This window comes from Euphorbia lathyris, chromosome 4 (genome assembly GCF_963576675.1).
Source record: "Euphorbia lathyris chromosome 4, ddEupLath1.1, whole genome shotgun sequence".
In the NCBI taxonomy this organism is placed as follows: Eukaryota; Viridiplantae; Streptophyta; class Magnoliopsida; order Malpighiales; family Euphorbiaceae; genus Euphorbia; species Euphorbia lathyris.
The window spans coordinates 55,342,672-55,370,533 of NC_088913.1; the positions used below are offsets into that span (position 1 = coordinate 55,342,672).

The following is a 27,862-nucleotide window of genomic DNA, read 5'->3' on the forward strand; positions in this document are numbered from 1 at the left end:
TGTTATGGTTAAATTTGACTTTTATCCCATTTTAAATTGATGGAAGAACTAAATTATTGAGTAAGAAAAGAAATTAATTATTTTATGATATATCATTATTAAGGTGAAAATTAAATGATGAAAATATTGAATGATATAATTTTTATAAAAATATCAGTCGATATTAATGTTTAACTTAAAATGTTAAGTTAAATATTTTGAATTATCAAAATAAGTAATTTTAATTTAATTAACTAATTTAAGTTTAAATTAAAAAATATTTAACATTTTAATTTAAGTAATTAAACGTGTTATCAAACCTTCAAAAAAAAAACGTGTTATCAAACCTTCAAAAAAAAAACGTGTTATCAAACAGACAGAATGATATATTTTACTAATATAAAATCGGAAAAATATATCAGATAAAAATATCAGAGATTAATAAATTATTTGTTGAAAACTTTTTTTTTTTTTTGTTCAGAATATGTACCCTTTCTCCAACCATGATCGTATTTTACTGAAAATGTCCCATATAATTCTCCATTTTTTGAGTGTTTTATTTAACAAATCTTCATCCAACTTTGGATATGATTCAAAAAAATTAGGATCAACTCTAACTAACTCTAAATAAATTCAAATTATATATATACTTTAGAAATTGAATAACTAAAAAAATAATCGAAAATGTCTGCATTATAACCTCTCAAAAGTTATCCTTTTTGTTTGTTGTGTGATTTTATAATTTTTGTTATCATCAATTTTTAGTCTCTTTGTTAGGATGAATGGATAAATTGAACTCATAAAATTTAAAATGATAAAGTTATCATTTATTTTATAATAATATAAATCATTTATCTTTTTCTATTTTAGTTTTGCTTCTTTATTTCAAGCAATCCTAATCTTTTTAATATATATTAATTGATTTATCAATTTTTATATAATTATAGAATTTTCAATTTAGCAATATAGAACTTGCTTCATTAAAAAAATAAATAAAAATTATTTCAAGAAGTATAAATTAAGAGTAGAACTATATAAAATTATAAATATATTAATTAAATTTGAAAATTAAAAAATATGTTTTTTTATTTATAAAATTTAAATATATGTACGGACAGACAGGTAAAATAGATTAAAATAGAGGAGCTGATAAATAGTTTATTTTTAATTTTTATTACTTGAGTATGAAATGCAAATAAAGAAAAAATAGGAGGATGTGTTTGCAAAATTGGAAGTGTTAAAAGAGAGCATTAGTTCTTAGGTGTCTAATTCTAAAACCAACAGAAACATTCTTTCTTTGTTTTCCTTATATATAAACAAAATGAGAGGCATGTTTGTCTCTATTTTCCTTTCAAGATTCCAGATTCTTAGATTAGATTAATGCCCTCTACCCATCTTTTTGACTTTCCATATCTCCCTTCAAATCCATATCATAACTGCATCTTCTTCTTCTTTTTTTTTCTGTAATCTCTGCTAAATCTCACTATATATACAAACAAACAAAATTTCCTCCCTATTTTATTTAATTTGGGGATTCATTCAGTCGGATTGCATCTTCTTTTTTCTGTAATCTGAGTTGATCGATAGTCAGTAAACAATGGTGGTGAAGATGATGAGATGGTCGCGATGGCAGAGTGTGTCGTCATCGAGGAAATTTGAGGCGAGAATAAAAGTGCAGAAAATAGAAGGTGTGAAAATGGATGCAGAGAAAAAGAGATTTTGGGTTGAGATAAAATGGAAAGGTCAAAAACATAGTGGGTTGAGGAATTTTAGGAAATCTTCTAAAAGGAATTTCACTCAGGAAGGTGGATTTTACGCTCATGGAGATTTTCAATGGAATCAGGAATTTCTAAATGTTTGCAACTTCTCTGCTTCTAAAGATGGACATGGACTCTTTAATCCATGGGAGGTTACGTTCTCCGTTTTCACTGTAAGCTCCTCTTCCCCAATTAGTACTATCATTTTTGTGAATCGGCGACGGAAATACCCGTAGCTATTCCATCATTTTCATATCGGAAAGAAAAAAAGAATCGTTTTGTTCCCGGAGGTCACGGAGTCGACGGACCCTGATCCTGATTCAGCGTTTCAGTGTTTTCCATCCATGGACGGACCTTCATTCATTCGTTGACCAACATTTTTAATTTATATATATATATATATATATATATATATATATATTCTTGATAAATAAAGATAAAGTTAGTGATTGTTTTGACTATTTTAAGAAATTTTTGAAAAGGAATTTATGTCTATATTTAAAGGACAGATGAGTATTATTATTATTATTATTATTATTATTATTATTATTATTATTATTATTTTAAATGGGTTTTAAAGTCAACATTACTGGATGGTATGTTTTTAAGAGGAAAATACTATTTTAAGGCCTTGACTTCTAGATTTTAGTTGATTAAGTATTTATCTTTTAATTTGACATTTTTTTGACAAATTTTAATTTGATATATTGACTCCTCTTTTAATTCAATATTCTATATTGAGAATATTAGCCTGCTCTGTGGTGATAATTTTGAAGTAATGAGATTCACACAACTTGAATGTTACTATCAAGTTAAATCATGTCTAGGCATATTCCTTGTCTATAAATTTTCTCCATTGCAACGGGTCTCAATTAAGCCACAGTGTGGATTTTGAAATTTTTTGAACGGGAATAAAAAGATTTAGAATTTATCTATTTTTTAGAACCGGATTGAATTGTACCATTGACTTAATTATGAGATTTTAGAACCGGACCGGATATAAAAAAAAAATCCAAAATCAGATTGAACTGTGACTTTTTCTTTAGAACCGAACTAAATTGTACTACTCACTTTATTAGATACAATTCTGGAGATTTTCAAATCTCTAAATTGTACCAAAGTATACTCACCTCTAATCCCTGAATTTTCAACTTATTTTTTTGTTCTAACTCATAGTTCATCATTTACCCTCAAACTGCACCAATTTTAAAGAGAAAAATAAATTCATTAATTTGGGTGAAAGATTCAATTTAACCCTATAAATTTCCTGTGTTGTTTTATACTATTTTTTATACATAATTTTGGGGAGTAAATTGATCCAGGCCTCTAATTTTAGGGATGATTTTGAGCTTTAGGTTAGTATTTTGTGTTGCTGATGTACATTATTTTATTTTGTAATGGTGTAGGGACTGAGTCAGGAACAAAGAAGCACTTTTCTAGTTGGAAGTGCTACATTAAATGTTGCTGAATTTGTTTCTACAGCTAATGGGAAAGATGTTGAAATCACTCTTCCTTTATCAATTCCCAGTATTACCACTAAGGGTACCCCTGTGCTGCTATGTGTAAGCTTATTTCAATGCCCTTTAACCTTTTTTTCTGTGCTTTTACATGTATTGTAATGTATCTGATAAAACTTCAAATAAATGCAGATATGTCTTGGTTTGACAGAATTAGGAATAGTTCCAACAATGTCTAGCTTGATACATCCGGTTTCATCATCGCCACCGCCCTCTTCTGAAGGACCTCTTTCACTTCCTCCTCGAAAAGATGAGCGCTCTTCTGGCCTTAAAGCCAGACTTTTTCGCAGGACAAAAAAAGTTCCTCGTAAAGAAAGCCTTGGAAGTAGTGAAGATGTTGTTGAATCGTCTGATACAGATTCGGTTGATGATGAAGTTGAGGGAACATCAGAGGATTCTGATACTCAGCTTTCAGTTAATTATGAAACACTTGCCTACGCCAACTTCGCTCGAGGATCATTACACTCCAGTTGGATACACTCTAACAATCGTCCACCTTCTCGAGTTGGAACAGTCTGTGAACAACCACTGAAGGAGAGTTCCAAGCAACGAATCTTAGCTTGGAGAAGCAGAAAACTTCCCTTTAGATCTTCAAAACCTAAAGTTGAAGCAGAGCCTCTTCTAAAGAAGGATTATGGAGAAACTGGTGGTGATGACATAGATTTCGATCGCAGACAGCTTAGCTCTTCTGATGAGTCAACTTCAGGGGTGCGTATTAACTTTTTTATGTTCATTTAGATATTGTCTTTCTTATATTGAAATGTATTTTTAACACCTGATAATTTGTTAGCAGTGGAGCAAAGCAGAAGAAGGTTCAACAACTAGTCGATCCTCATCTTCGGAATTTGGAGACGACAATTTTCTTGTGGGCAGCTGGGAGAGGAAAGAAATAATAAGCAGAGACGGAAACATGGAGCTCCATGCACAGGTCTTTTTCGCTTCAATTGATCAAAGGAGCGAACGAGCAGCAGGAGAGAGCGCATGCACAGTTCTTGCTGATGTCATTGCTAACTGGTTGCAATCTCATCAATATGAACTGCCAATTAAGTCTGAATTGGACGATCTGATCACAGATGGTTCATTAGAATGGAGAAAGTTGTGCGAAAATGAAAAATATCGGCAACAGTTTCCAGACAAGCATTTTGACCTTGAGACAGTCCTCCAAGCTGAAATCCGCCCTCTCTCAGTCGTGACAAAAAAGTCATTCATCGGGTTCTTTCAACCAGAAGGCCTGGAAGAAGATTTCGACTTTCTGCAAGGAGCAAAGTCCTTTGATAGCATCTGGGATGAGATTAGTAAAATCGGGTCAGACTTATCTAGTAACAGTGAACCTCTGGTCTACATTGTTAGTTGGAACGACCACTTCTTTGTTCTACGGGTCGAGGCAGATGCGTACTACATCATCGACACGCTAGGAGAGAGGCTTTACAAGGGATGCAAGCAAGCCTACATCCTGAAATTTGACAAAGACACGTCAATTTCCCGGCTACCAGCAGAATCTAAAGCCCAACCGAGTAAGAGGAAAAGCTCAGGGAAACAAGTGAGGGTGAATGAAGATGTGTGCAAAGGGAAGGAATCATGTAAGGAGTTTATTAAGAGCTTCTTAGCTGCAATTCCTGTAAGGGAAATGCAAGCTGATATCAAGAGAGGTTCGATGGCAGAACCTATTCATCACCGGCTTCAAATCGAATTCCACTACACCCAATTAACATAGTCTGCGCCTGAATGTTCATAGGTCTGCTGGTGTTAACTAACCAACTTAGAATGATTTCTGACCAACAGTATAAAAATTTCGGCAATTGTATTATTCTATCAATCCCCCTTTTTCTCAGGTTTTTGGCTATTATTTATAAATTTGAATAGTAATTGACAGTGTGTTTTCTGATATGTAGTTCTGAGACTGGAATCTTGATCTTGGATCTATATATGGACATACTGCATAACTTATTGCAGGTTTTACGAACTTGACATTACACTCCATCTGTTTTTAAAATATGAAGTGTGAACTTACATTAAGGGGCTAAAAGATGAGATTAATTGCATCATTTCAGAAATGGAATACCAATGCATAAAACTTCATTTGTTAACATTAAATTCATCTAGTTTTCCATTTGATTTCTCTTGTGGTCCTTTTGACTGGATTCTGGCGAAAATAGTCACAGGAACAGATACATGGACAACACGTCAGACATTTACCATGTCACATATGGGTTAAAATTCGAAAAAAATGACATGTCAACAAACCTAATCCAACATATTTATGTCAAAAAAATGACCTGAACCTGTTCCCTTTTCAACCTGAATCAAATTGGTTTTGGTGACATCATTTAAAAAAAAATCCATATGGAAAATTTGTCATGTGTGTTATCCGTGCGTCCAATCCGGTGACTGCTATTACTGGAATTGGTTAAAAGGATTGCATGAGAAATCAGATACAATGTTGGATTGGGTTTTATATTTAGAAATGAAGTTTTAGCATTGACAGTTCCATTTCTAGTAGGTAAATAATTTGCATCTATTGTTTATCAAGTATTAGAAATGGAATACCGATGCCATAAAACTTCATTTGTGAACATCAAACTCATTAAATTTTGCATTTGATTTCTCTTGTAGTCGTTTTGACTGGATCCCGGCAAAAACAGTAACTGGAATAGACACATGTACAACATGTCAGACAAATTTACCATGTGGCTTAAAATTTGAAAAAAAAAATGATATGTCACCGAACCTAATACAACATCTTTATGTCAAAAAAAAGACTGATTCTGTTCCCTTTTCAACCCAGGTCAGATTGGGATCAAACTCAAAGACCTAAACCAAACAATTAGAGACTCCATTATGTGAATAATTAGCATTTATTGATGTCTACATTGTCTTTTATTAGAAATCTTAGACTACTACATACCAGTATTTATTGCATCCCACAATCAACTATTTTGACTACATTATCACTTAGAAGACAAAATTCCCATAAAACTAACATTTCAATGAATGCATGTTTTCCTTTAACAGATCAATGAACCACAATATATATATATATATATATATATATATATATATATATATATTCCTAAATATTCAAATATATCTAAACCTGATCTGATCATCATCTCACTTGACTGATAGTGGAGATGAGATCACAAAAAAGAAAAAAAAAAACGATATATGTACATTTATTAAAAAGGAACCTATGCAGCTTCATTCGAACAGAGATCAGAAGCAAGCTTGACTACCCCCCACATTGGTGCATCATTCTGTTCCAATCAATTCAAATAAAAAATTACTCACTAGTCTAAAAGATCATTGATAAAGCAACAAGCACAGTAATTCCATATAGACAAATAAAGTCCGTCGTATGATATCCTTATCAAAACAACAGGTTTGTGCAACTTCTAGGTAACAACACCGTAAGTAACTAGCAAAACTATTTCCATATAGACCAATTCATCACTTTAATGAGATTCAAAATGTTACTCTAAGTGCAAAATTTTGTAAACCCTGGTATTGAATAGATATGCATATAATATACAACTCACCAGATACACAACATCAAAGGCTTTGCCATAGCTAGGAAGATTATTTTCAATATTATCATTCCTGACACAATAAAACATATCAATTAGCATATCAAACTTTAAACAGAAAACATAAATCAGTAACTATCATATTATATGGTATTTCTAACCCATAAACTAGACTATACAGCAGCTACAATGCCTCCCATTTCCAGTTATCATAACAACATGTCTGACATCTTTATGGGGAAAACACCAGTTTTGACCCTCTAATCCCCAAAAAATTTCTATCGAGCCCATATACTTATTTGGTTAGATTTGGCCATTGTACTTTTATTTATGTGAACGTTTAGGCCTTCTTAACAGGATTGTTAAATGTGATCGACACATTCCGTTAGAAGATATAAATTAGAAAAAATAAAATAAAAAACTCATGCATAGCAGTCCTATTAGAGATAGGCTAAAGGCTGACATAAACAGAAGCGCAAGGGTCAAATGTAAATAAACATGAGCTCAATAAGCAAATCTTACAAATTAGAAGGGCCACCGATGTTTTTTCCCCCTACATAAATGTTAAACTAGCCAAAAATGGTTCATTTCCCCAGTGATTCATTTCAAATTCCACATAATGCAAACTTTTTTTGTAAGTATGGCCATCAAAATCAAGACAATTATGCTTTACATAGAAACCACAGGATCCAGATAAAAATCTTGGACAGATTCAGTGAACAAGTGATCAAGTGTATATCATCATTAACAAGTTCGTTTCTTCCAGAGAGAAGGTAATTAGGGCTAAGGTTTTGGATAGAAACTGGTACATCATATGAATTTTCTTTTTCTCAAATGTCTTCTTCCTAGACTGGAACATGAAAAACTAAATAATATCTAAACTATTACTCAATTTTGCACATCAAGCAAATTTTTTTTTCTTTTTCTTTTCCTGTCCTTGCAATTAAAAGGTTCCCATTCAGCCCAAATTGCTATTATCAAATTGATCTTAGCAATTTAGTGCAGAGCAGAATAATGCTCATGAAGGTCAACCTGGAACTGCGTGAGGTACTTGGTCAAATCATACTGCAACTAGTTCAAGCCATAAAAAATTTAGTTGTGCTCATAAGGTATGATATCAATGAATAAAGAAAGGACAAAGTGAAACATGAGAAAGTATGAGTAACTTAATCGATTACAAATATCTATTCACTTCAAATTTTTATTCAAAAAAATTATTTTCCATGTTACAATGAACTTTGGGAGTTTTTACCGCATTAGAACTTAACTACAGCAGTGTTCACATGGACCTTAATGACCAAATACCGTTAGATCTAGGCTTATTAAATTTAAGCCTTAGGATGCTTTGAATCTCCACCATAGAATTCTAATAAACATAGATCTAACGGTGAATGACCAAATATCGTATGGTCATTAAGGTGCATCATGCATGTGATCAAAACCGACTTAACTATCTCATATTTTGAAAATCATAAAAACTCAAATTGACTTTCATGAACCATAACAAGTTAACACTATGATGGACCTATATCTCAGAAGAGAAGTAGAGTGCACCGGATGACATGCTATTTATTAAGTGTATAAAAGGTCAAGTTTACAAACTTACAGGAACCCCACAGAAATTCGAGTCTCATAGTCTAATCCATCGGACATTCTCAAATCGCCCAGGTGATCACCAAGAAGTAGTACATTGGTTCTCTTCTTCACTGAGGCACTGTCATCAATTAGTCCATCAACATCACCAAGATGCTCATGAACAGGAGCAGCCATGTCAAGAGCATGCTCGTTTTTATTTAGACTATGAATTAGCTTCCCTGTAATATAACTTTTTTATCAGAATAATTCCGACTATAACAGTTAGTATTATCATAAATAAATTTTCGATTAGAGCCTTCAAAATTGTCAAAGAGAAAAAATAAATGCTTATAAGATATAAAATCACAAGGAGTTGTACAATAAACTTTATGACATTATCTTAAAATATTAGTTGATTCTGAGATTTTCGTGATCACGGACCAAAGGTAACTAAACTCAGCTAAACGCTGCACATAAGGTGTCAGTTTTCTCAATCAAATTCAAAAGCCATCAGCCAGGACATGACCCCTGCAATTTCTTGCAAGTTATATAACAATCTGTGATTATAATTACACCAAACATAGAAATTCCATGGAGCAGAAGTTTGAAAAGGCTAATGCATGGTTCCCAAAACATAATGGTAACGATTGCCATCTGGCTTATATAAAGTAAAAACGATACCTTTAAAGGAGACCAGGTGGCCATTTTCATCGAATACCATTCGATTTGAGACAACCTTGACATTTTTGAAAGATCTATGAACTTTCTGCCTCAATACCTACCACAGGAAAAGTATAGACATGATGCACAAAACTTTGCAAATTAGAACTGGAATGAAGGACTAAAAACATAATGGTTAGTTACTGAACTCTATGGAATATACTTATTAACTTACCTCCTCTATGATATCTGCTAGCCCAGCTGAAAATATGAGAACAGGAATGTCTCTTTCCTGAAATCGTAAAAGGCACATGGCATGCGTGAGAACCAACAGTAGGAAAACAACCAATAAACCATTCGTCTGTGTAAAGGCTGAATGTCTTACAAGGGAAACACAGAAAGCATTATATCAGATGATAAAATAAATAGTGGATTATATTTCTATAGATATTTAAGATTCAAATTGTCTGTGGAAGATGAGATTCACCTCTAGAAACTCAAATAGTTCAACGACGCCCTCTCTAAAAGCAATAGCAGAATTAGTAACAGATTCTTTAATTGCATCCAATGTAAGGCCCCCCTCAATAAGAAGATTATGGGTTTTTCCCCACCTACAATAGTGAAACTAGTATCTTTAGTTTGTCATACCAAATTACCAATTAATGAATCATCCAAGTACATAACATGCTCAGTTAACACATGATTTGGATCATATAGATTATCTGTGAACTCCTACATCAGCTTAATCGAAAGGCATTAGCAACATTCAAGCCGAGCTAGTTGAGTAACAGTAACAGATATAAAAGAAGCAACTAACCATTCTTCCATAAGCTTGGTTTTCTCTTCAATTGGAATATTAGGGGAAAATTCCAGAGGATGATAGTATTCATATAATGCCCGCCTTTTGAGATCAAACTCAGGATTCCCCTGGCGCAGAAGGCCATGACTGCCTATTGCAGGTAACTAGATTAGAAACAACAGAGAGCAAAATTCCTGAATAAAATTAAAAGAGCGCAGAATCCCAGAAAACATACTTTGGCCACGACAGCCATTGACAAAGTATTTGGTTAATGTTGCATCAAAATCTGCTATAACCTGAGATACCACTAAGGAGAGTGATTGTGTGGGGAAAGATTTGAAAAAATAGGTAAAAAGAAAGAAACCTGGAGTTTAGAAGGAGAAGCCATGCGAATTGCAGAAATTTTGTTTTTAAGGGAGAGAGGATCATCGACCACTGTGAGTTTGGAAATATCATAAGCATCGATGCTCATTTTACTGCTAAAACAAAGACCACAACACCTACAAGAACAGAAATGTGAACAGGATGTTGAAATTACCTGAATGGTGTTTGAATAGCAATAGTAAGAAGTAGAAGGGATGAAAAGAAAAACCTGCAACTGCAAGGATTAAGAAAGAGGCGTTGAAATGAAACGGCTGTGAAGCGTGGTGGGAGAGATGAAATGATGAAGCTGCTTCTAAATCCGCAACTCATCTTATAACTTATTATGCAATGGACCATTCGCCAAAATAGAAATTCGTCCTATTTTATTAAATAAATCTACATCTTTTCTCTACAATGTCAAAAATAATAATAATAATCATTTATAGTTTGGTGATGGTAAAAAAACTCGAAATCTAATCAAAACGATTGATGAGAGATGTAATAATTGAAAAAGTTTTTCTTAAGCCTCTGGAGTTGTTATAAAACTTTAAAATAATTAATCTTATTTAACCTATTCCGAATAAGTAAGAAAATAAAAGTGCGAAATTGATACAAGATTAAGTGAAAAATTAGTTATTTTATTGATAATAAACGAGTCTGAATACGTATGTTTGATGATAAATAATTACAATTGAAATAAACCTATATCAAAATGGTTAAATAATTGCAAGAATAAAAGTTAAACAAATCAATAACATGTATTGGAATTGAATTGCAATATCCACAATAAAATGGATGAAATTGAAAATTCAACCGACAAATTTGGAATCACAATTGGCCATCTCGGTAAGGCGTTGGATTGACGTCGGCTTTGACTTTGGATTCAGGAACACCACAAGGCTTGGTAGAGAACAAGGCTGACTTCACTTGCGGATTGAGTGGATCGAAAATGGACCAACTAATTAAAGTAAGTGGCAGATTTGGACTAAATTTTAGATGGCTCGTATGAGAGCTTATGGACAAGGAATTGAGTGAAACAAAATGCTAAAGTCAAGTTCGAATTGGAAAAGTTCGAGAATGCAAAAACAAAATAGGTGGGTAGATTATGTAAACGCTAGGCTGATTGTGTAAAATAATTTAGAGTGCAAAGAGCAGCTTGTAAAATGAATTTCTGGATACGAAATGAGGCGAAACGAAAGCCTAGAATCAAGTTCAGACTGTTAGAAACAACTTGGTGTACAAACCGAGGACAGAAATGGGATATAAGAGGTTTGAAAAGTAAAAACGAAATTCTGAGCAGACCATATAAAAGTTGGACAGATTGTATTAATGAATTTAAGGTGCAAAGATTAGCTCGTAAAATGGATTTTGGACACGGAATTAGGGAAAACGAAAGGCTAAATTGAAGTTCAGGAAGTCAAGAATAGGGATGGCAACGGGTAGGGTACCCGCAGGTAGTGCCCTTCCCATACCTTTACCTGTTTATTTTTTAATTAAAGGTACTCGTCCCATTACCCTAATGGGTATCATTTTTGCATCTCATACCCATCCCATTTAATTCACGGGTACCCATGGATACCCATTAAAAAATAATACATAAAATAACAAAATATTATAAAATTTAACAAATGATACCTTTCATAAAACATCCATCTAAAAATTAAACAAATATCCCACATAAAATTAAACAAATATCCACCTAAAAATAGCCTAAGAAGGATGCAAATGCAAACAAGATGTTACGAGTACAATAAACTTATGAGAAAACAATTGAAATCTGCACCAAGAGTATCAACAACGAATTTGAAATGCATAGATAATGGCAGCACAGTGATGGTTGACGGCGGTAAAAATGGTAGATGTCCTCGCTATAGGACGGCTCTGTTGGGGTGGAGAAGGATAGGGATTTGAGGGAGGATACGATATGTTGTGTACGAGTACGACGATGAGGACAAATATGGAGGATAATCGGCACCGGCAGTGAGCAAATCAATGGAGTGGAGGAGAGGTGGTGAGGAGAGCAATGGACTGGGGAGGCGGAAGAAGTTTGAGATCAAGAACAAATGAAATAATAATGTTGGCTGTGTATTTTTAGGGTTTCTGTTTTATATAATTAATAACGAAATTAATATAATAAATTAATTACGTCTTAAATATAAACAATAACAGCAAAGTGGCGAAGTGGTAATGCTTCTTAGTTTCAGTTAGAATGGTAGTGTTTTTAATCCCATACCCTCTAAAATAGGGTTCGGGTAGTCCTATTAGGATCGAGTAGTGCCGGATATCTGTGGGTACACTACCCATTGACATCCCTAGTCAAGAATGAGTATGTATAAAAATTAAGAGCAGAAACAGACTTTAGATGGTCAGAAACGAGTATGTATAAAAATTAAGAGCAAAATAGACAACATATGATTTTAGGGAGCTTTGATTTATGGAATTTTTAATTTTTGGACTTGAGATTTGACAATTGGACGTAAAGAACTTAAAAACAAGTTGCTAAAGAATCGAATTAAGGCTAAAAAGAGTTCGTGGACTGAAAATATGGCTGAAAATTATGAAGAACAAGGCTAAAAAATCTAAAAAGAACGTGAAATATGAAGTGTTTTTTTTTTTTGGATTGTTGGTTGGATTGGTTGGGCTTTGGAATGAATGCTTTGGGTCTATTTATAGCTTTTTGAGTTGACCACTTCCCTAATTTTGCACCCACTACTCCTATCTTCACTCCCACTACTTGTCACTCCATCCCACTACTTATAACTTTACTCTCACTACTACTAACTTCATGGCTTACTGAATCGTGGGTAGTTGATGACCTTTTTGCACATGCGTAAATGAGGTGTCAAACTTGAATGGTTAGTTCTTGATCCGGTTGTTGGCTCATTACGGTGTTTTGATGTCCCGAATCCTTAACCATGCTTAAGTGTCAGTGTTGATTTTTATTCCACACGTCACATGGCTGCTTTTACGTGGCTATTACTCATCATTTTAATGTCTCACACGACGTGTGGGTTAGACCACACGACGTGTGAATTAAATCTTTTCTACACAGATACCCTTCTTCACCTTCACACAGCATGTGGCAGCTTGTCAAGTCACATGGAGCGTTTGTGATGTCTCGTTGGCACGTCTTGCAGCTCACACAGTGTGTGAACTAAATCATATGGTGTGTGACTTAACATTTTTCAAACTTTATTTTAAGTTTACTCAATACTTTTATTTATATAAAATTAAAAATAACTTTTTTATTTTGTGGGCTAACAAATATAAAAAATGCTTAATACATTAGGAATCCCTGGACGTGGTAAAAAAAATTGATTGGCTCTCTATCTCTTTAATCCCTTGAATTTGATTAAAATGAATAATTAATTCTCTATAAACAAGCGGCAAAACGATATTAACTTTAAAAAAAATTGAAATTGAATTGTCTATCATTTTAAACAATTTCAATGAAATAATTAATCGTTATAAAGAAGTTGGAGGGACTGATATATTATTTTAAATAAATTAAAATTTTCAATATGTTATTTCAAGCAAATTCTCTTAAGTTGAAAGTCAATAAGTCTAAATTTAAGAGAAAATTACATGATAATTCAAGTTTGAATATTATTTATATAAATTGCTTTTGGTTTTATCAATAAAACACAAGAAATTCATCTATTATTAAATAAGCATTTTTTTATTTTGCTTTTATAAAAAAATAGTTTTTTATTTTGCTTTTGTAAAAACAAAAACAGTTAGGATTAAAATACAGGAAATGTATACTTTTTAGAGATCTGATGAAATAAAAATTAGTTTTACAAGTTGTAGAAACTTGTATTTATTTATTAAAAAGTGAATATATGTATAACTATCCCTAAATTCAAAGAGATACAGTTAAACCCCGATAAATGAATGTTCGATAAAGTAATAACTTTGTTTATATAATAAATTCTTCCGGTCCCGACTTGGTCCAATGGACTAAAGTAATAACTTCGCTAAATGTATTAAGTATAAATATATTTAAATCCTTAAGGGCCCAATGAAAATATAAATTAATAATTATTGAATTACATACAATATATATATAAACCAAAACTTTTCAATCAATCAACTAAAAGTCATTTCTTATGGAAAAATGCATCTATAGTTGATTATTTTTTCTTTCCACCTAAATCAAAATGAACATCATCCTTAACTTTTTGTAGTGCAAACACAACTTCTAGTACATTTTGCTCATGTTCTAACAAGTAGTTGTTTAAGGTGGTCATTGCTTGAAATGCCTCTTTGACGATACATTTGCGACAATGCAACTATCATCTGGCTCTGGATCATTTCCATCATCATTGTTCATTATTGACTGAATAATTTCTTTATTTGTAGGCGATTCCATAACTACATTATTCTCGCTAGAATAGTTCAAAAGATGTTCGACATCCATCACATATAATGTATGCACTTTACAATGAAAAATTATCTATAAAATAATAATATTGGTTTATCGATAAATGAATAATTTATTCATTTATCGATAAATAAATAATCTCGCTTAATGAATATTTTTCTGGTCCAAAAAATATGCATTTATCGATGTTACTGTACATATATATTAAGCCTAAAAAATGTTAAATTGCAAAAATAAAGTATACGTTTTTACACATTTTCAAAGACCTTAATTTGGTATAAAAGATTATAAATAGAGGTTTGAGATTCCCTTTAAAGACAATTTTTTAGGTTTAATATATTTCAAAGTCCATTAAACTTGTACAAAAAGATTAATGTGCCACTTGAATTTATATGGTATCTCGTTAGCCTCATCAATTTACTTAAAACAAAACCTGAACTTATTTAAAGTGACCTATCCATCCCCCGAACTTACTTACATGATTCATTTGCCCCTAAACTTGTTTAAAGTGATATACATTGTAATTTATCTAAATCTATAAAAAAATTAAACTTAAAAAATAAAGACCTAATTCACAATTCTAAGTTTTTAAAACAAATTAACGTTCTGATTTGTATATCTTTATAACGTTTTTACATCTTTAGGGACTTAATTACGATACTTTAACTAAATTTAAAGACAAACAAGACTTTGTGTAAATTCAATTTTGGATAAGTTAGAGGGCAACCGGTATATTATTTTATTAAAATAATCTAAATTTGCCTATGTAAACAAAAAATTTAGCCAATTTTTCATGTTATTGTAACTCACCTAACATACATTTCAGCGATTTTGTTGGAGACTAAATTTTTATTTTTATGTAATTAAATAGCATAGTTTATTTTTATTTTTTTTTTTTTTGTAGAAAAGGAAAGGAAAGCAAAGCAACTACATTGGGATTAGCCTAGGAAAGCTAACCCCAATCCTATCTTCTAAATAGCATAGTTTATAATTATATTATAGAATTGATAAAATAAAAATAATAAAACAGAAAAAAAAAAAAAGAATAAAAGGAAACAAAAATGTAAAAATGGGAAAAAACAACTATTTTTAAGGAAATCTGAGCTGCCAACTGTGATGAACTTTTCGAGATTTCACACGAATGGAATTTTGGAATGAAGATAAGGAATTGTGAAACTATAAATTCAATAAGGAACTATTTATGGAACTAAAACAGACTTGTATTGAAGGAGATGAATTTTCGAAGTTAGACTAAAAAAACGCAAAATCCAACGCGTGAACTACTATTTTAATGGTATTTATTATGCTATTTTCTTCAACTTTCAGCCATTATCTTCATTTTGAATCTGCAATTGAAGTAATGTGATTGAGTAAGAGTAAAAATAGGAGGTAATGAGATTAATGGATGCTAGAAAAAACTTTATAAATAGAGCTTGAATGCTTCATTTTTAGACAAGAAAAAATCAACAACGTTTACAAACACAACGAAATCAATCCCAAAAATTCTTTTTCAAGCTTTCAATTTCGTTTTCCAGCCTTCAATTCTCATTTCCAAGCTATAACTTTCAGCTTCCAATTCTTAAATTTCAACATCCAAACTTCTATTTCCAGTTCATATCAAAAATTCATTTTCTTAATTTGATTCTTGAATCTCTCGGTCCAGCCATTAAAATTCATTTATTAAGATATAGATTCTGCTCTTAAGATATTCAAATGGGCTGCCCTTCAGAAATGTTTTACCCACACTACAGAAACGTACTAAAACAGCAGATTTCTGGCTGGCTAATAGATCTCCGTTGGAGCGATGATGAAAAAGCTCCACTTTAGTGAACGGATTCCAGGAAGAGTGGAAACAGCTTACTCTTTAGTTAGGAGGGAAAGCAGCAGAACGGGAATGAACTCAGACCTGACATTCTATGCCTTTCAGCAAACTAGCTCTATGTTGTGCTTAAAAAAAAAGAGTAGAGTTAAAGGCAAATGGTCCATTTATTGATGGATCAAAAGGATCAAAAGGATCAAACTTGAGGAAAGAGCTTTGTCTTCAATAGCTTTAGCTTTTCCGGTCAGAAAGTTCAATCTGAACGATCAAGAGTTGAGAACAGTTACTGAATGATTTTGAAACTGGGTTTAGCAGCTAACGTTAAAGAAATGGAAAAGATGGTGTAATTGATTTTTATTTTTATTTTTGGTTTGTTTATAATAATTAGATAATAAAAGAGTTAATTTATAAAATAAATAAATATAAGGATAAAATTAACTTTTTCATTTTGACTTTTTTAACAGCGCTAGTCAATTTACATGTGTTTACTAATGGAATATAAATCAAGATATCAATTTATAAATTTTTAAACCACATAAGTAACTGCAAGATTTGTTTTTATACTTTTCTCCGAATTATTTATCCAAAATAAAATGGAAGGGAAATACCACAAATGAGTAGGACTGCGTCGTTTCACTTGGTCTTTCATCTTCAATTCTATCCCCTGTCTGAGTCTCTCTTCGTTGATCCTCCGGCCCAGATACTGTTACTTCTTACTCCATTCCAAGATCAAAGTGGACGGAGCTCCCTTATCATCTAATCCTAGTGGCCTTTCGTCAGCTTGCCAGTTGTCTTTCAGCACCCTCTCAACACCAGAGGAGCCTTGCCCTGTTCTGCAACTTTGCCAATTGACGCCGATACTCCGGTTGAAAGTAGCCGCACCGGCAACGGCATGAGGTAGAAACTCAAGCCAATCCCATTTTCATATTAGGTGATTTTTCTCTTGAGAAAATTACCAAGTACATAGTATAGCCTATCTAATATTGTTGTTTTATGCTCGCCCTGTTACATTGAAAGTAATACTCTGAGCAAAAACCATAAAATTAGATAGGCTATCTTACTCAACAACTGACTTATCGTATGGCCTATTTGCACGAATTTTTTTATACGGATTGTTCGCTTCTGATAAATGTGTAATTTTACGTCGTCATCTCGAAATGCGGCAAAGGAAGTTTTCTTGAGAGGTGGAATGGGATTTTTTTTAACAATTTTGAAAGCAAGAACCGGTCCACGTCCACTGTCCAGGCTTTAGAAACGACATTCTATGACCACTGAAAGTATGCAATGCGATGGTGAATCTTTTATTTGCTATTCGAAAATCAGACAGATGATCAAATGTAATTCATTTGAGAGGCCTTTTGCGTATCCATGTCACTTTAGCTAATTGACCAGGTGAGATTTTTGGGTTTTTGCCCAGTCTTTCTAGCTCTTAAGTTGTAACTGCTTGACGAACTTGTGTAGTTACTGCTATTGTAGTTTAGAGTTTTGGTTCTGATGTTCAATTTGAATATTTTCCAATATGCCCATACTCAGGAATTGAAGTTAATCATGTAGGATGCTATGAAGTAGTCTAGGCTGATATTGGATAATAGATAGATCAGATAGGTACACAATGATGGAAAGATGATTTAGATTTTGTATCTGAAAAATTTTATGTGTTGTCATTACAGTTGAGGAATAGCAAAATGGCCAAACAAGCTAATAATACCCTTTTTCTTGAAGAATGGCTGAGAAATATTAGTGGAATAAATAGTACAAGTAGTTCCAGCAGCACCGCAAGTACCTCGTCTTCATCATCTGCCCGGGCTATCATTCAGGCTTGGGCTGAACTCAGAGACTGCCGTCAACATCTGTCATTTCAACCCAATCATGTTCAGGCTTTGAAAATCCTTATTCACTCTCAAACTTCCCTTCATGTTGCTGAACCCCAAGCAAAGCTTCTCATATCCATTTTATCATCCCAAAGTCACTCTCTTACTGTTGAATCATATCCTTTGTTCCTTCGGCTACTTTATGTCTGGGTTAGGAAGTCCTTCAGGCCTTCTTCTGGACTTGTTGATTCAGCTGTGGAGGTACTCTCTAAGATTTTAGATAATAATTTTAATGCTAAGAGAAGCCCAGAACTATTTGCTGGAGGTGTTCTCCTTCTAGGTGCTTTTGCTTTTCTGCCATCTGTGTCGGACACTTCTAAGACCATTTGCTTGGAGCTGCTGTGTAAGCTGTTGGATGAAGAATACAGACTGGTTGGCTCTGCTCACGAATTTGTTCCAGATATACTTGCAGGAATTGGATATGCTCTATCTTCTTCTGTGAATGCTTATTATGTTAGAGTCATGGATAATCTGCTGGGAATTTGGGGGAGGGAGGATGGACCACAAGGCACTCTTTTGAATGGGCTTATGATTTTGCATTTGGTTGAGTGGGTTATGCTTGGGATCATCAAATCACATTCTCACAAGAAATTGCAAAAGTTTGCTGAAGACGTTTTAGAAACTGCAAAGCAAAACTATGCTCCTTTTGCTGTTATTATGGCTGCAGCTGGTGCTCTGCGAGCTTTGAACAGGTCAAAACCAGGAGGCCAGGGCCTGGAGATTGTTTCAAGACTAAGGGCTTCTTCAGAAATTCGGATAGCATCGTTGGCACAAGATTTAATTATTAATAATGGAGGCAGCCCTGGGATAGAAAATGATCGCAAAACCAGTCTTCTGCTGCAATGCGTTTCAGTAGCTTTAGCTCGATGTGGACCAGTATCACCTCGAGTCCCTCTGCTTATATCCCTTGTTTCAGCATTACTAGTGGAAATTTTCCCCCTGCGACGTCTGTATACTAGGATTCTTGAGCTACCACATGGAAGTAACTGTAAAATGGACCCTGGTGAGGTTAAAGAACATCTGAACAGTGTTCCTTTTAAGGAAGCAGGGGCCATAACTGGTGTATTATGTAATCAATATGTTGCAATAGATGAAGAGAACAAGGTGACAGTTGAAAATCTGCTATGGCATTTCTGCCAAGAGCTCTACATGGGTCATCGTCAGGTGGCTTTGCTTCTTAATGGGGAAGGAGATGAGTTGCTTAGGGATATTGAGAAGATTGCTGAGTCTGCCTTCCTAATGGTGGTAGTTTTTGCGCTGGCAGTTACCAAACAGAGGCTGAATTCGGAATTGTTGTCCAAAGCTCAGATGGAGACATCTGTTTCAATACTAGTTTCTTTTTCTTGTATTGAGTACTTTCGGCGGATGCGTTTGCCAGAATACATAGATACTATTCGACGTGTGGTTGTGAGTGTGCAAGAGAGTGAGAAGGCATGTATCTCATTCATAGAATCTATGCCCTCTTATGCCAACTTAACAAATCCTCAAGGTATCCATGGTTTGTTTTATCATTCATAAAAGTATTGCGTTAGGCTTCATAATTTGAGTTGTTCTTTTTTTTCTTTTTTATGTCATATGTAAATGATTACGTGTGTATCAAATCTTGTCCTGTAGATTTCCTGCAGAAAATGGAATATAGATGGTTCAATGATGAAGTGCAAACTGCCCGTATTTTGTTTTATTTGCGGGTTATCCCAACATGTATTGAACGATTGCCTGGTCCTGTTTTTAGCAGAGTGGTAGTTCCAACAATGTTTTTGTATCCTTCGTTAAAATAACTGGGATTCCTGTTTTCTTATGTTGTTTGATTTTTGGTTCCTTAATCCAATTGAAATTAGATATGTAGGACATCCAAATGGAAAAGTTGGTGGAGCTTCACATTCCATGTTTGTGGCTTTCATATCTTCCGGGAAGGATTCTAATGATAATGAAAGAACTCTATTGAAGGAGCAACTTGCTTTCTATTACTTGCAGAGATCACTAGAGGTACCTAAATATTTGAATACCATATTAATCATTTTAGTTCGGGTGATAATGTGTTCTTCTGTATGAATGCAGGGATATCCTGGTTTTACTCCCTTTGATGGTATGGCTTCTGGAGTTTTATCCTTGGTTCGGAATCTTCCTGCTGGGAGTCCAGCCACGTTCTATTGTATCCACAGTCTTATTGAAAAAGCTAAGATACTCTGCACTGATGTTTGCTCTCATGAGGCTGATATATGGAAAAACTGGCAAGCAGAGTCAGAGCCTTCTAAAAAAATCATAGAGTTGCTTTTACGACTTGTTTCTCTAGTTGATATACAAGTAAGTACTGACCTGTTTATTGCACTTCACATTCTGATTTATTTCTGATATGTTCATCAGTTAATGTAGTTTGCTTCATTGTATATATATATATAACTGCCAAATATTTCTTTGAATTTGGTTGATGCCCAATTAAAGATCTGGTCAATTAGAATACAAATTTTATTTTATGGTCAATTTGGCCCACTAGCCGGATGGATAGAATAAAACAATATTGATTTAGTTTTTCTTGTGATAGATCTTGACAACAAAATATGTTGGGTTAGGAGAAAAGAATAATAGAAAACTGTCTTCCTAGGAATCTTTCCGATGGAAAGGGGGTATTGTGCTTGTTTTGGCTTTTCAAATAGTCTTATCTTAATTTCTTTGTTAAATAATTGTTGATGTCCTCCTATTGATTACATTTCCATTGAAAAACGGAACGACCAAAGAACTCAAACTTTTCATAGCCTAGTTATCCTTGGTTTTCTTTGGAATCTAAACACATGATAGAAATTGAATGAATCGGTGTTTACGGCCTAAAGTTTGTGATCAAGTTATGGGACTGTTGGTAATTAAACTCCAATTTATTCCAGGTCCTTGCTTTTATGCCTTTCGTAGCTTTATAAGGCTCATTAGAGAGAACCTCAGATCTCTAAATTTTGTTTGGTGAAAAGGAATGTGAATGCTATTCTTCAAACTGCATTATATTTAACTGAATACAACTTCCTGCTGCCATAAGGCTGCAGGACAATTCAAACAAAAACCACACGCCAACAGCAAACGCACAAGAGAACAAAATAAACTAACAGCACATACAAAACACAAATAGTTAATTAACAGCCCTAGGTTGCTGCTTCTTGCCATGAGTGAAATGCCTATAAACTTGTAGAGGCTTAGGGACTATAACAATCTTCTACAGGCTACAGCTTTAGATCCTTGAAAAAAACATATCCTATATACTATCCAAACACTATATTTATTGTTGTAGATCTCCTTTGTACCAATGACTACCTTAGATCTTTCTTTTCCTTTGCATGTGTGCAAGACACAAGTACATGTGGTGGAGAAGTGAAGGGTCAAAACCTTAGATATATTGAGAAAAGGAGCAATTAAAACTACGGAGTGAAGAATCCATAGACTTGTTTAGCTGCAGAAAATAAACACCATTTGAAAGAAATTCTTTTAAGAAAACCGGAAAACAAAATTTTGTGTTTGGTTGACACAATTTTCCACAAAGGAAATTCATAACCAATTTTTCAGATTATATAATTTTGCTGTTATGTTAGAAGAATATCTTTAAGATGCTCTCCAATATCTTCATACAAAATAAGGGATCATCAGAGAAGTTGCTTGATTCAGCAACGTTGTTTTATTATTTTTTTATTCGTATTGCTTTTATTTAAAATTTGTTTGCAATTAATGTACACATAAAATAAAAATATAAGGATGTTTACAATGATATACATAATTTATGTACGCGTCATTTATTCCTTTTATTTTTCTTTATTTCTTTCCAATATTGAAATTATATGTTATGAGCCCACGAATAGGATCTCGTCACGGGTCTTTCCACAATGAAATCAGATGCGATTCCTTTGTTGTTATTTCTACCCTTCTTTGGAGGACCTATTTTCTCAATGAACGATGGTGGATTTTTTGATTTAAGAGATCACCAGCTCTTCCTGATATTTTTGATTTAAAATTCTGCATAAAATTAATCGATAGAAAATCCCCTTTTATGAAGACGTACAATTATTCCTAAACACCTAAGGTATCCTTAGCCAAAAGGGTCCTACCACAATTAGGATTCTACCAAAATTAAAAAGTCTAACAAATACTACCAGCAAAAAGAAAGACGAAAACTAACCTAATTAAATAAGCAGTACTGAACATAAATTAATAAATATTAAATAATAAAAGACTCCTAAATATTAAAGACTCTTAAATAATAAAAGACCCTAAATAATATAACCTAAAATAGACAACCGTAACATTATACACATTAAGTGATTGGACAACTGATCTTTTTATTTCTTTTTATCGATATATTTATCTTTGAAAAGCAAGAAACAACATAATAAGATTGTACCTTATTTTGATTTCTGTAAAAGCATATTATTAGGATATGTTTGTATAAAATATTTTCTTGGAAAATAAAACATTTTTTCTTGTTTGGTTGTCACATGGATAATGAGTTAAATAATACCCATCCATTCTGAATTATATGTCATTTAAGGGAGGGAGAAAAATTCTAAATTATAAGTTTCAGTATTGCCCTTGCTAAAAATTCTCCCTTCGAATAACGCATCTTTCCAAGAAAAAGATACAGTTTGATTCTATAAGGAAGGAATATGGAAAGTTTATCAGAGAATATTGGGCGAGATTAGAGAGAATACCCTTTATACATTTATCTATTTTAATTGTATTGTAATTAATGAGAAGATAGTGAACATTGCGTGAGAATCAGTCATTAATGAGGAGATTATATGATATTATTTTCTTTTTAAGCCTTATTTAATGGCTTCTTAATTTACAATATTTTATATTAAACGACATATAATTCAGAATGGAAAAAAAAAGGACGGCTTGGTGCATTACGCGTGCTTAAGCGAGGGTCCGGGGAGGGGTCCCACCACAAGGGTGTACTGGGGCAAGCCTTCCCCTGCCAATTTTTGGCAAGATGCCGCTCCTAAGACTCGAACCCGTGACCTCTCAGTCACACGACAACAATGGAAAATGAGTTAAATAATATTATAGAAAGATAGCTTTATAGTTAAGCTCACTTTAATTAATGGTTTGAAAATAACTCCCCCCTAAGATTTTATTTTGCATTCCAAACATTAGAAAACACATAAAATTTGTTTTGGAAAATAATTTTCGGGAAATAAACGGAGCTTCAGATTACAAATTATATCCCAGTTTCAAGATATAATATATTTTTACTTCATGTCATGTATGGAATATTCGTTAAATTGAAAAATTCAATTCAATTATTTTCTATTTTCATTTAAAAAATATTATCAAGATTTATTTATATTTCCTTTCAAATAATAAATATATACAATTATATTGAATATTTAAATGAATTCAATAAAAATTCTACCATTAAATTTGAGAACATACAAAGACGTTTTTCCATGTAGGGTATAGAAAATGAAAAATTAGAAAAAAATGGAAAAGGAGACGCAAACTGAAAAATGAAAAGAGGAAATGTTATCCGCAAAAATTTATTTTCTTTGAAGTATTCCAAATCTAAAAAAGAGAAGTGTACATGAAAGATAAAAGGTAATAGCTGGGTTCCATCAATTTGCTTAATTAACGATGAAGTAATGCAGCTCTTTATTATAACAAATTCTTCTTTGGGCACTAACTAAATTAGCATTTCTATATTTTCTAGGTGCTACCAGATTTAATGAAGATGTTGGCACAACTGATCATTCAGTTACCGAAGGATGGCCAAAATGTCGTTCTCAATGATTTATATACACAGGTTGCTGAGTCTGATGATGTCATACGTAAGCCGACATTAGTTTCTTGGCTGCAGTCAGTTTCTTATCTGTGTTCTCAAGCAATGGGTAGCACGCCCTCTGAAGGCAATGAGAGAGGAAGAGGAAGTTCTACTTCATCAGGCTGGGATAGCATAAATGCACGGCTCTAAGTTGTTGAGGTGTGCATTTAGATTTCTTATGATTTCTCGTTGGAATTATTTGTTAAGCTAGAATATTAGTTCTGTGTAGCTAGTCACCGGAACTCTTTCAAACTGAAATCAATGTTGCAACTTGTGAAAAGAAAGAGTATTCACTGTGCAAAAATAAAAGCTATCTGATATTTTGTGTGCTCGTATCTATATATTTATGTGACATTGTTTTGTATGCATATTTTTATGCGCCCAAGTGGGCACTTCTACCTGTTGCTGCCTTTTTGTTGGTTAGTACTACACTTACATCCATCTAAACTGTTGATCTGAATATGCCATTAGTTTCTTTTCTTTGGCTGAAAACCTTAAGAGTGTCCTGAGTTCTTCTCACCTGGAATAGTTTCTTTCTGCATTCTAGAACTGACAGATTGGAAAGCAAACTACGGTGGTTTGCAGTTAGTTCAGCTGCTTGGGTTCTGCTTAGGTTCTCAACTCAATTTACTCCTTGCTTCTAAAGTAAAATGTAATTGGAACTGTGGAAGAAGAAGAAGAAGCCTGAATTCTAACTAATACTGGTTTGATTTTCAAGTCTGGGAACTGAGAGAATTATGACCTGGTGGTAATTCACCCAAAGACTAAAGTTCATCATTACATTTCAAGTGCGAAAAACAGCATTGACATCTACAGTAAGTTTATGCATCAAAGTCTTGAGTGTTCATATGCGAGTGAGGATTGTGGATTTAAATGCTTATAAAAAAGGTTGAAATAGAATGGGTTCCCTTCCTTTCTTTAATTTGAGTGAGGAGAATGAGTGAAATTTGATACTTGTATCTAGATTGTTTTTCTTCCAAACTTCACCTACTTTCTTGGAAACTTGCTTATATGAAATGACAATGGGTGGCTGATAGGAAAGGACCTCAGATGTTGGGTCAATTATCTCATTGGCACAAAATATGGAAAATCTATTTTAGGAGAGGGAAGGGAGAAAGGTCTGACCAGTGACCTGCAAGTTGGTTATTTTTGGGATGGGGCGAGGTACAGTTTTGGGGAGAAGAGGGTATAGGTGGACAGTATCAGTAGTTTTGAAATAGGATGACTTATGCTTGGGTAGGAAGGGTTGTCAGAAACCTTGTTGATAGGTAAGGTTACTATTATATTTTGCTGATTTTCTTTTATCAGTATTTATAGTTTCTCACCTGTATTATTATCTTGTGTTATTTCTGTTGTTGCTGTCGGTGTCCCAGGCAGGCTCTGCTGTTGAGGAACAATGTAAATGAGTGGTTTGAAATCCAAGTTGTCAATGTGAAATGCAGTTTAATACTGAATCACAGAATTTTTTTTTTTTTTTTTTTTTGATGGAAATATAAAAAAATCTTATTAAGCGCCAAAAAACTTTTACAATGAACAAAGGACAACTCATACATCTAGGTCCACTTGTTCCACAACAAACTGGAAGATTGAGATTTACATAATCTCATTTTTACATTTAAAGACACTTGCCTAACAATTTGATCCTTACAAAAAAGACCATTATCAAAAGCAATTCTATTCCTAGTCAACCACACCCAATACACAGTTGCTGCAAAAGCAACTCTTCTAATAGAAGATTTAAGAGATTTTCCTGCAGCATTCCTTGACAACCAACTTATAAGCCTTCTCCATGGTAGATTATTAGGTACATCACACTTACCACTAATCTCCATCGAGACACTACCACTAACGGAACGAATCACAGAATTTTAAACTTTGCTTTTCCAATTTTATTATATAACGGCAAAATCTACAATAAGTATTTAGATTATATGGGGGATGATGGAATAGTTCAATTCCCTAATTTGGCATTAGGAGATTGTTAAGGAATAAGGACTGATAGCCTGTAGTATAAACTAGTTGACAATTTGAGATATCTTGGCGTAATCAATTGCTGAATCTTGATGTTTTGATGATCTTATATGCATCTTTAACATATGGAAAAAATGCAGCCTGCTTAATTTAGTTTGACTTGGATAATCTCATCAATTTATGATGTAGTGCATGGTAAGTCTGGTTTCTAATAGTCCAAGTAATGCTCAAGGTTTGGCATGTTGTTGATGGATAAAGTGTATGTTCTGAGAGGTTCCTGTCTTCTTTTAAAATTGATATTACAAAAATAAGGGTGTGGAAAACACAATAAGTGTATATACACATTGATTCTGACACTTGAGATTGTGTTACAGGCCTGGGACGGTTGCTGTGTGCACAAGCCATTACATTGAAGGAGTTGCTCAATTTAAGGGCCTCTTACATGGAAATGGATTCAAAAGCATCCTGAATCCTGATACCACATTGGCAAAATGCTGAAGTTGGGTAGATCTCATCCAGATATCACAGATAAGTTCAACATAAATCATCTCGGATATATAGAGTTTGAATTATAACACGCAAAGATTGTTTGCATTTGAAATAATATGGTCAAGAACTCGGGAAATGATTTATGCTTTGCTAATAGCGACCTATATGTTGTAGTTCAAGTCTCTGTGTCATCTTTAATTTACTTTGCCAATTCATTCTTAGCTCGGTTCTTTGGACAATTATTGGCACTGCTATATGTGTGTTTTTATAATATATAAAACATAATAACTAAGGGATAAATTACATCCATGGCCACTCAATTTTGCCCAAACTAACATTGTGACCGCTCATTCGACAAAAAAGTCACTCAGACTTTGTCCTTTGCTGACGTTAAAAAAAGTCACTCAATGTTGAGCAACGGTCATTTTGATGCGGTTTACTTTTATAGGAGCCATAAAATTAGTAAAGGGCAAAATTTGGTGACTTTTATGTTACGTTTTGAAGTTGAGTGATCATAATATTAATCAGAGCAAAATTGAGTGGCTATGGGTGTAATTTACCTTAATAATAAGATTAATCAGGACAAATTATTAGAAGCACCCGATTTTCCATGTCAAATGGAGGACCTTCTATACATATTTTGACATGTGTAATAGGGACCCATACATTTTATAAGAGGCTTCACTATTTTAATTATTACGTGGGGTCACAATACACGTGTCCAAATGTGAATTGGGGGTCCTCCGAGTAACATGGAAGATCTGGTGCTTAATATAAGAACTCATTAGTTAGAGGAAGGTTGGAAAGGGTGAAGGTTGGAAAGGGTCAAGAAAGGGGAGGAATGAAGGAGTTTGTTTGGAAGGAGTAACGAGTACATAATGGGCATTATGGAATTGAGGGAGTTTATCGTATGAAACATCTATGCTATTCCATGTGCCTAATTCAACAGAGGTCCTCATCCTCTCTATTAATAGAGAGCCTCTCTCCACCTCTTAGGTGCCGTTTGGTAAGATGTAATGACCTTCGTAATGGAATGGCCATTACATTGAAGGCTCATTACCATGTTTGGTTGCATGTTACAATTTTATTGTAATGGAATGAGAAAACCTTGGGTTAAATTTTGTTGAAGAAAACTTGTAATCCCCATTACATAAAAAAAATGACTTGAATTCTCATTACATTGTCATCTAACCTCTCATTTCTTAAATCTCACCTCTCATTCTTGTAAAAAACGCAACAAGTAGAAAAACATGAAAATTGAAAACGAGAAAAATGAAAAAAAAAACGAAAAACCGAAAAAATGCGAAAAATGAAAAAAAAAGAAAAACCGGAAAAATGAGAAAATAGAAAAACGGAGAAA

At 33.4% G+C, this 27,862-nt stretch overlaps 3 protein-coding genes across 7 annotated transcripts; 2 read left to right on the forward strand and 1 right to left on the reverse strand.

Moving 5' to 3' along the window:
• The first annotated feature begins 1,280 nt into the window (after positions 1-1,280).
• On the forward strand, positions 1,281-5,069 carry LOC136225796 (uncharacterized). Its single transcript, XM_066013911.1, has 4 exons — positions 1,281-1,909; positions 3,143-3,298; positions 3,386-3,961; positions 4,047-5,069. The coding sequence occupies exons 1-4, from the start codon at positions 1,577-1,579 to the stop codon at positions 4,965-4,967; spliced, it is 1,986 nt and encodes a 661-aa protein (XP_065869983.1). The 5' UTR covers positions 1,281-1,576; the 3' UTR covers positions 4,968-5,069.
• Positions 5,070-6,389: 1,320 nt separating this feature from the next.
• On the reverse strand, positions 6,390-12,248 carry LOC136228075 (uncharacterized). 2 transcript variants are annotated; one of them, XM_066016910.1, is made up of 11 exons: positions 11,958-12,247; positions 10,404-10,583; positions 10,176-10,311; positions 10,047-10,107; positions 9,830-9,962; positions 9,500-9,623; positions 9,248-9,304; positions 9,034-9,130; positions 8,384-8,591; positions 6,790-6,850; positions 6,390-6,507 (listed from the first exon to the last, which is right to left on the reverse strand). In XM_066016910.1, exons 2-11 carry the CDS (start codon positions 10,529-10,531, stop codon positions 6,442-6,444), a joined length of 1,071 nt encoding a protein of 356 aa, XP_065872982.1. In that variant the 5' UTR covers positions 10,532-10,583; positions 11,958-12,247; the 3' UTR covers positions 6,390-6,441. The 2 variants fall into 2 exon arrangements, with proteins under 2 accessions (XP_065872982.1, XP_065872983.1); XM_066016911.1 differs by lacking the exon at positions 10,047-10,107 and having other exon boundaries at positions 9,830-9,975; positions 11,958-12,248.
• A 4,741-nt stretch (positions 12,249-16,989) lies between these two features.
• LOC136226274 (uncharacterized) lies at positions 16,990-26,741 on the forward strand. Of its 4 annotated transcripts, XR_010687668.1 has the most exons (9): positions 16,990-17,274; positions 17,546-17,769; positions 18,048-19,737; positions 19,863-20,007; positions 20,087-20,234; positions 20,307-20,552; positions 23,932-24,201; positions 24,590-24,857; positions 26,388-26,741. XR_010687668.1 is itself a non-coding variant. In XM_066014657.1 (8 exons), the coding sequence occupies exons 3-7, from the start codon at positions 18,063-18,065 to the stop codon at positions 24,190-24,192; spliced, it is 2,475 nt and encodes an 824-aa protein (XP_065870729.1). In that variant the 5' UTR covers positions 16,991-17,274; positions 17,546-17,769; positions 18,048-18,062; the 3' UTR covers positions 24,193-24,201; positions 26,388-26,741. The 4 variants fall into 4 exon arrangements, 3 of the variants coding, with proteins under 3 accessions (XP_065870731.1, XP_065870729.1, XP_065870730.1); XM_066014657.1 differs by lacking the exon at positions 24,590-24,857 and having other exon boundaries at positions 16,991-17,274; XM_066014658.1 differs by lacking the exon at positions 24,590-24,857 and having other exon boundaries at positions 16,991-17,274; positions 17,550-17,769.
• The last annotated feature ends 1,121 nt before the right edge of the window (positions 26,742-27,862 follow it).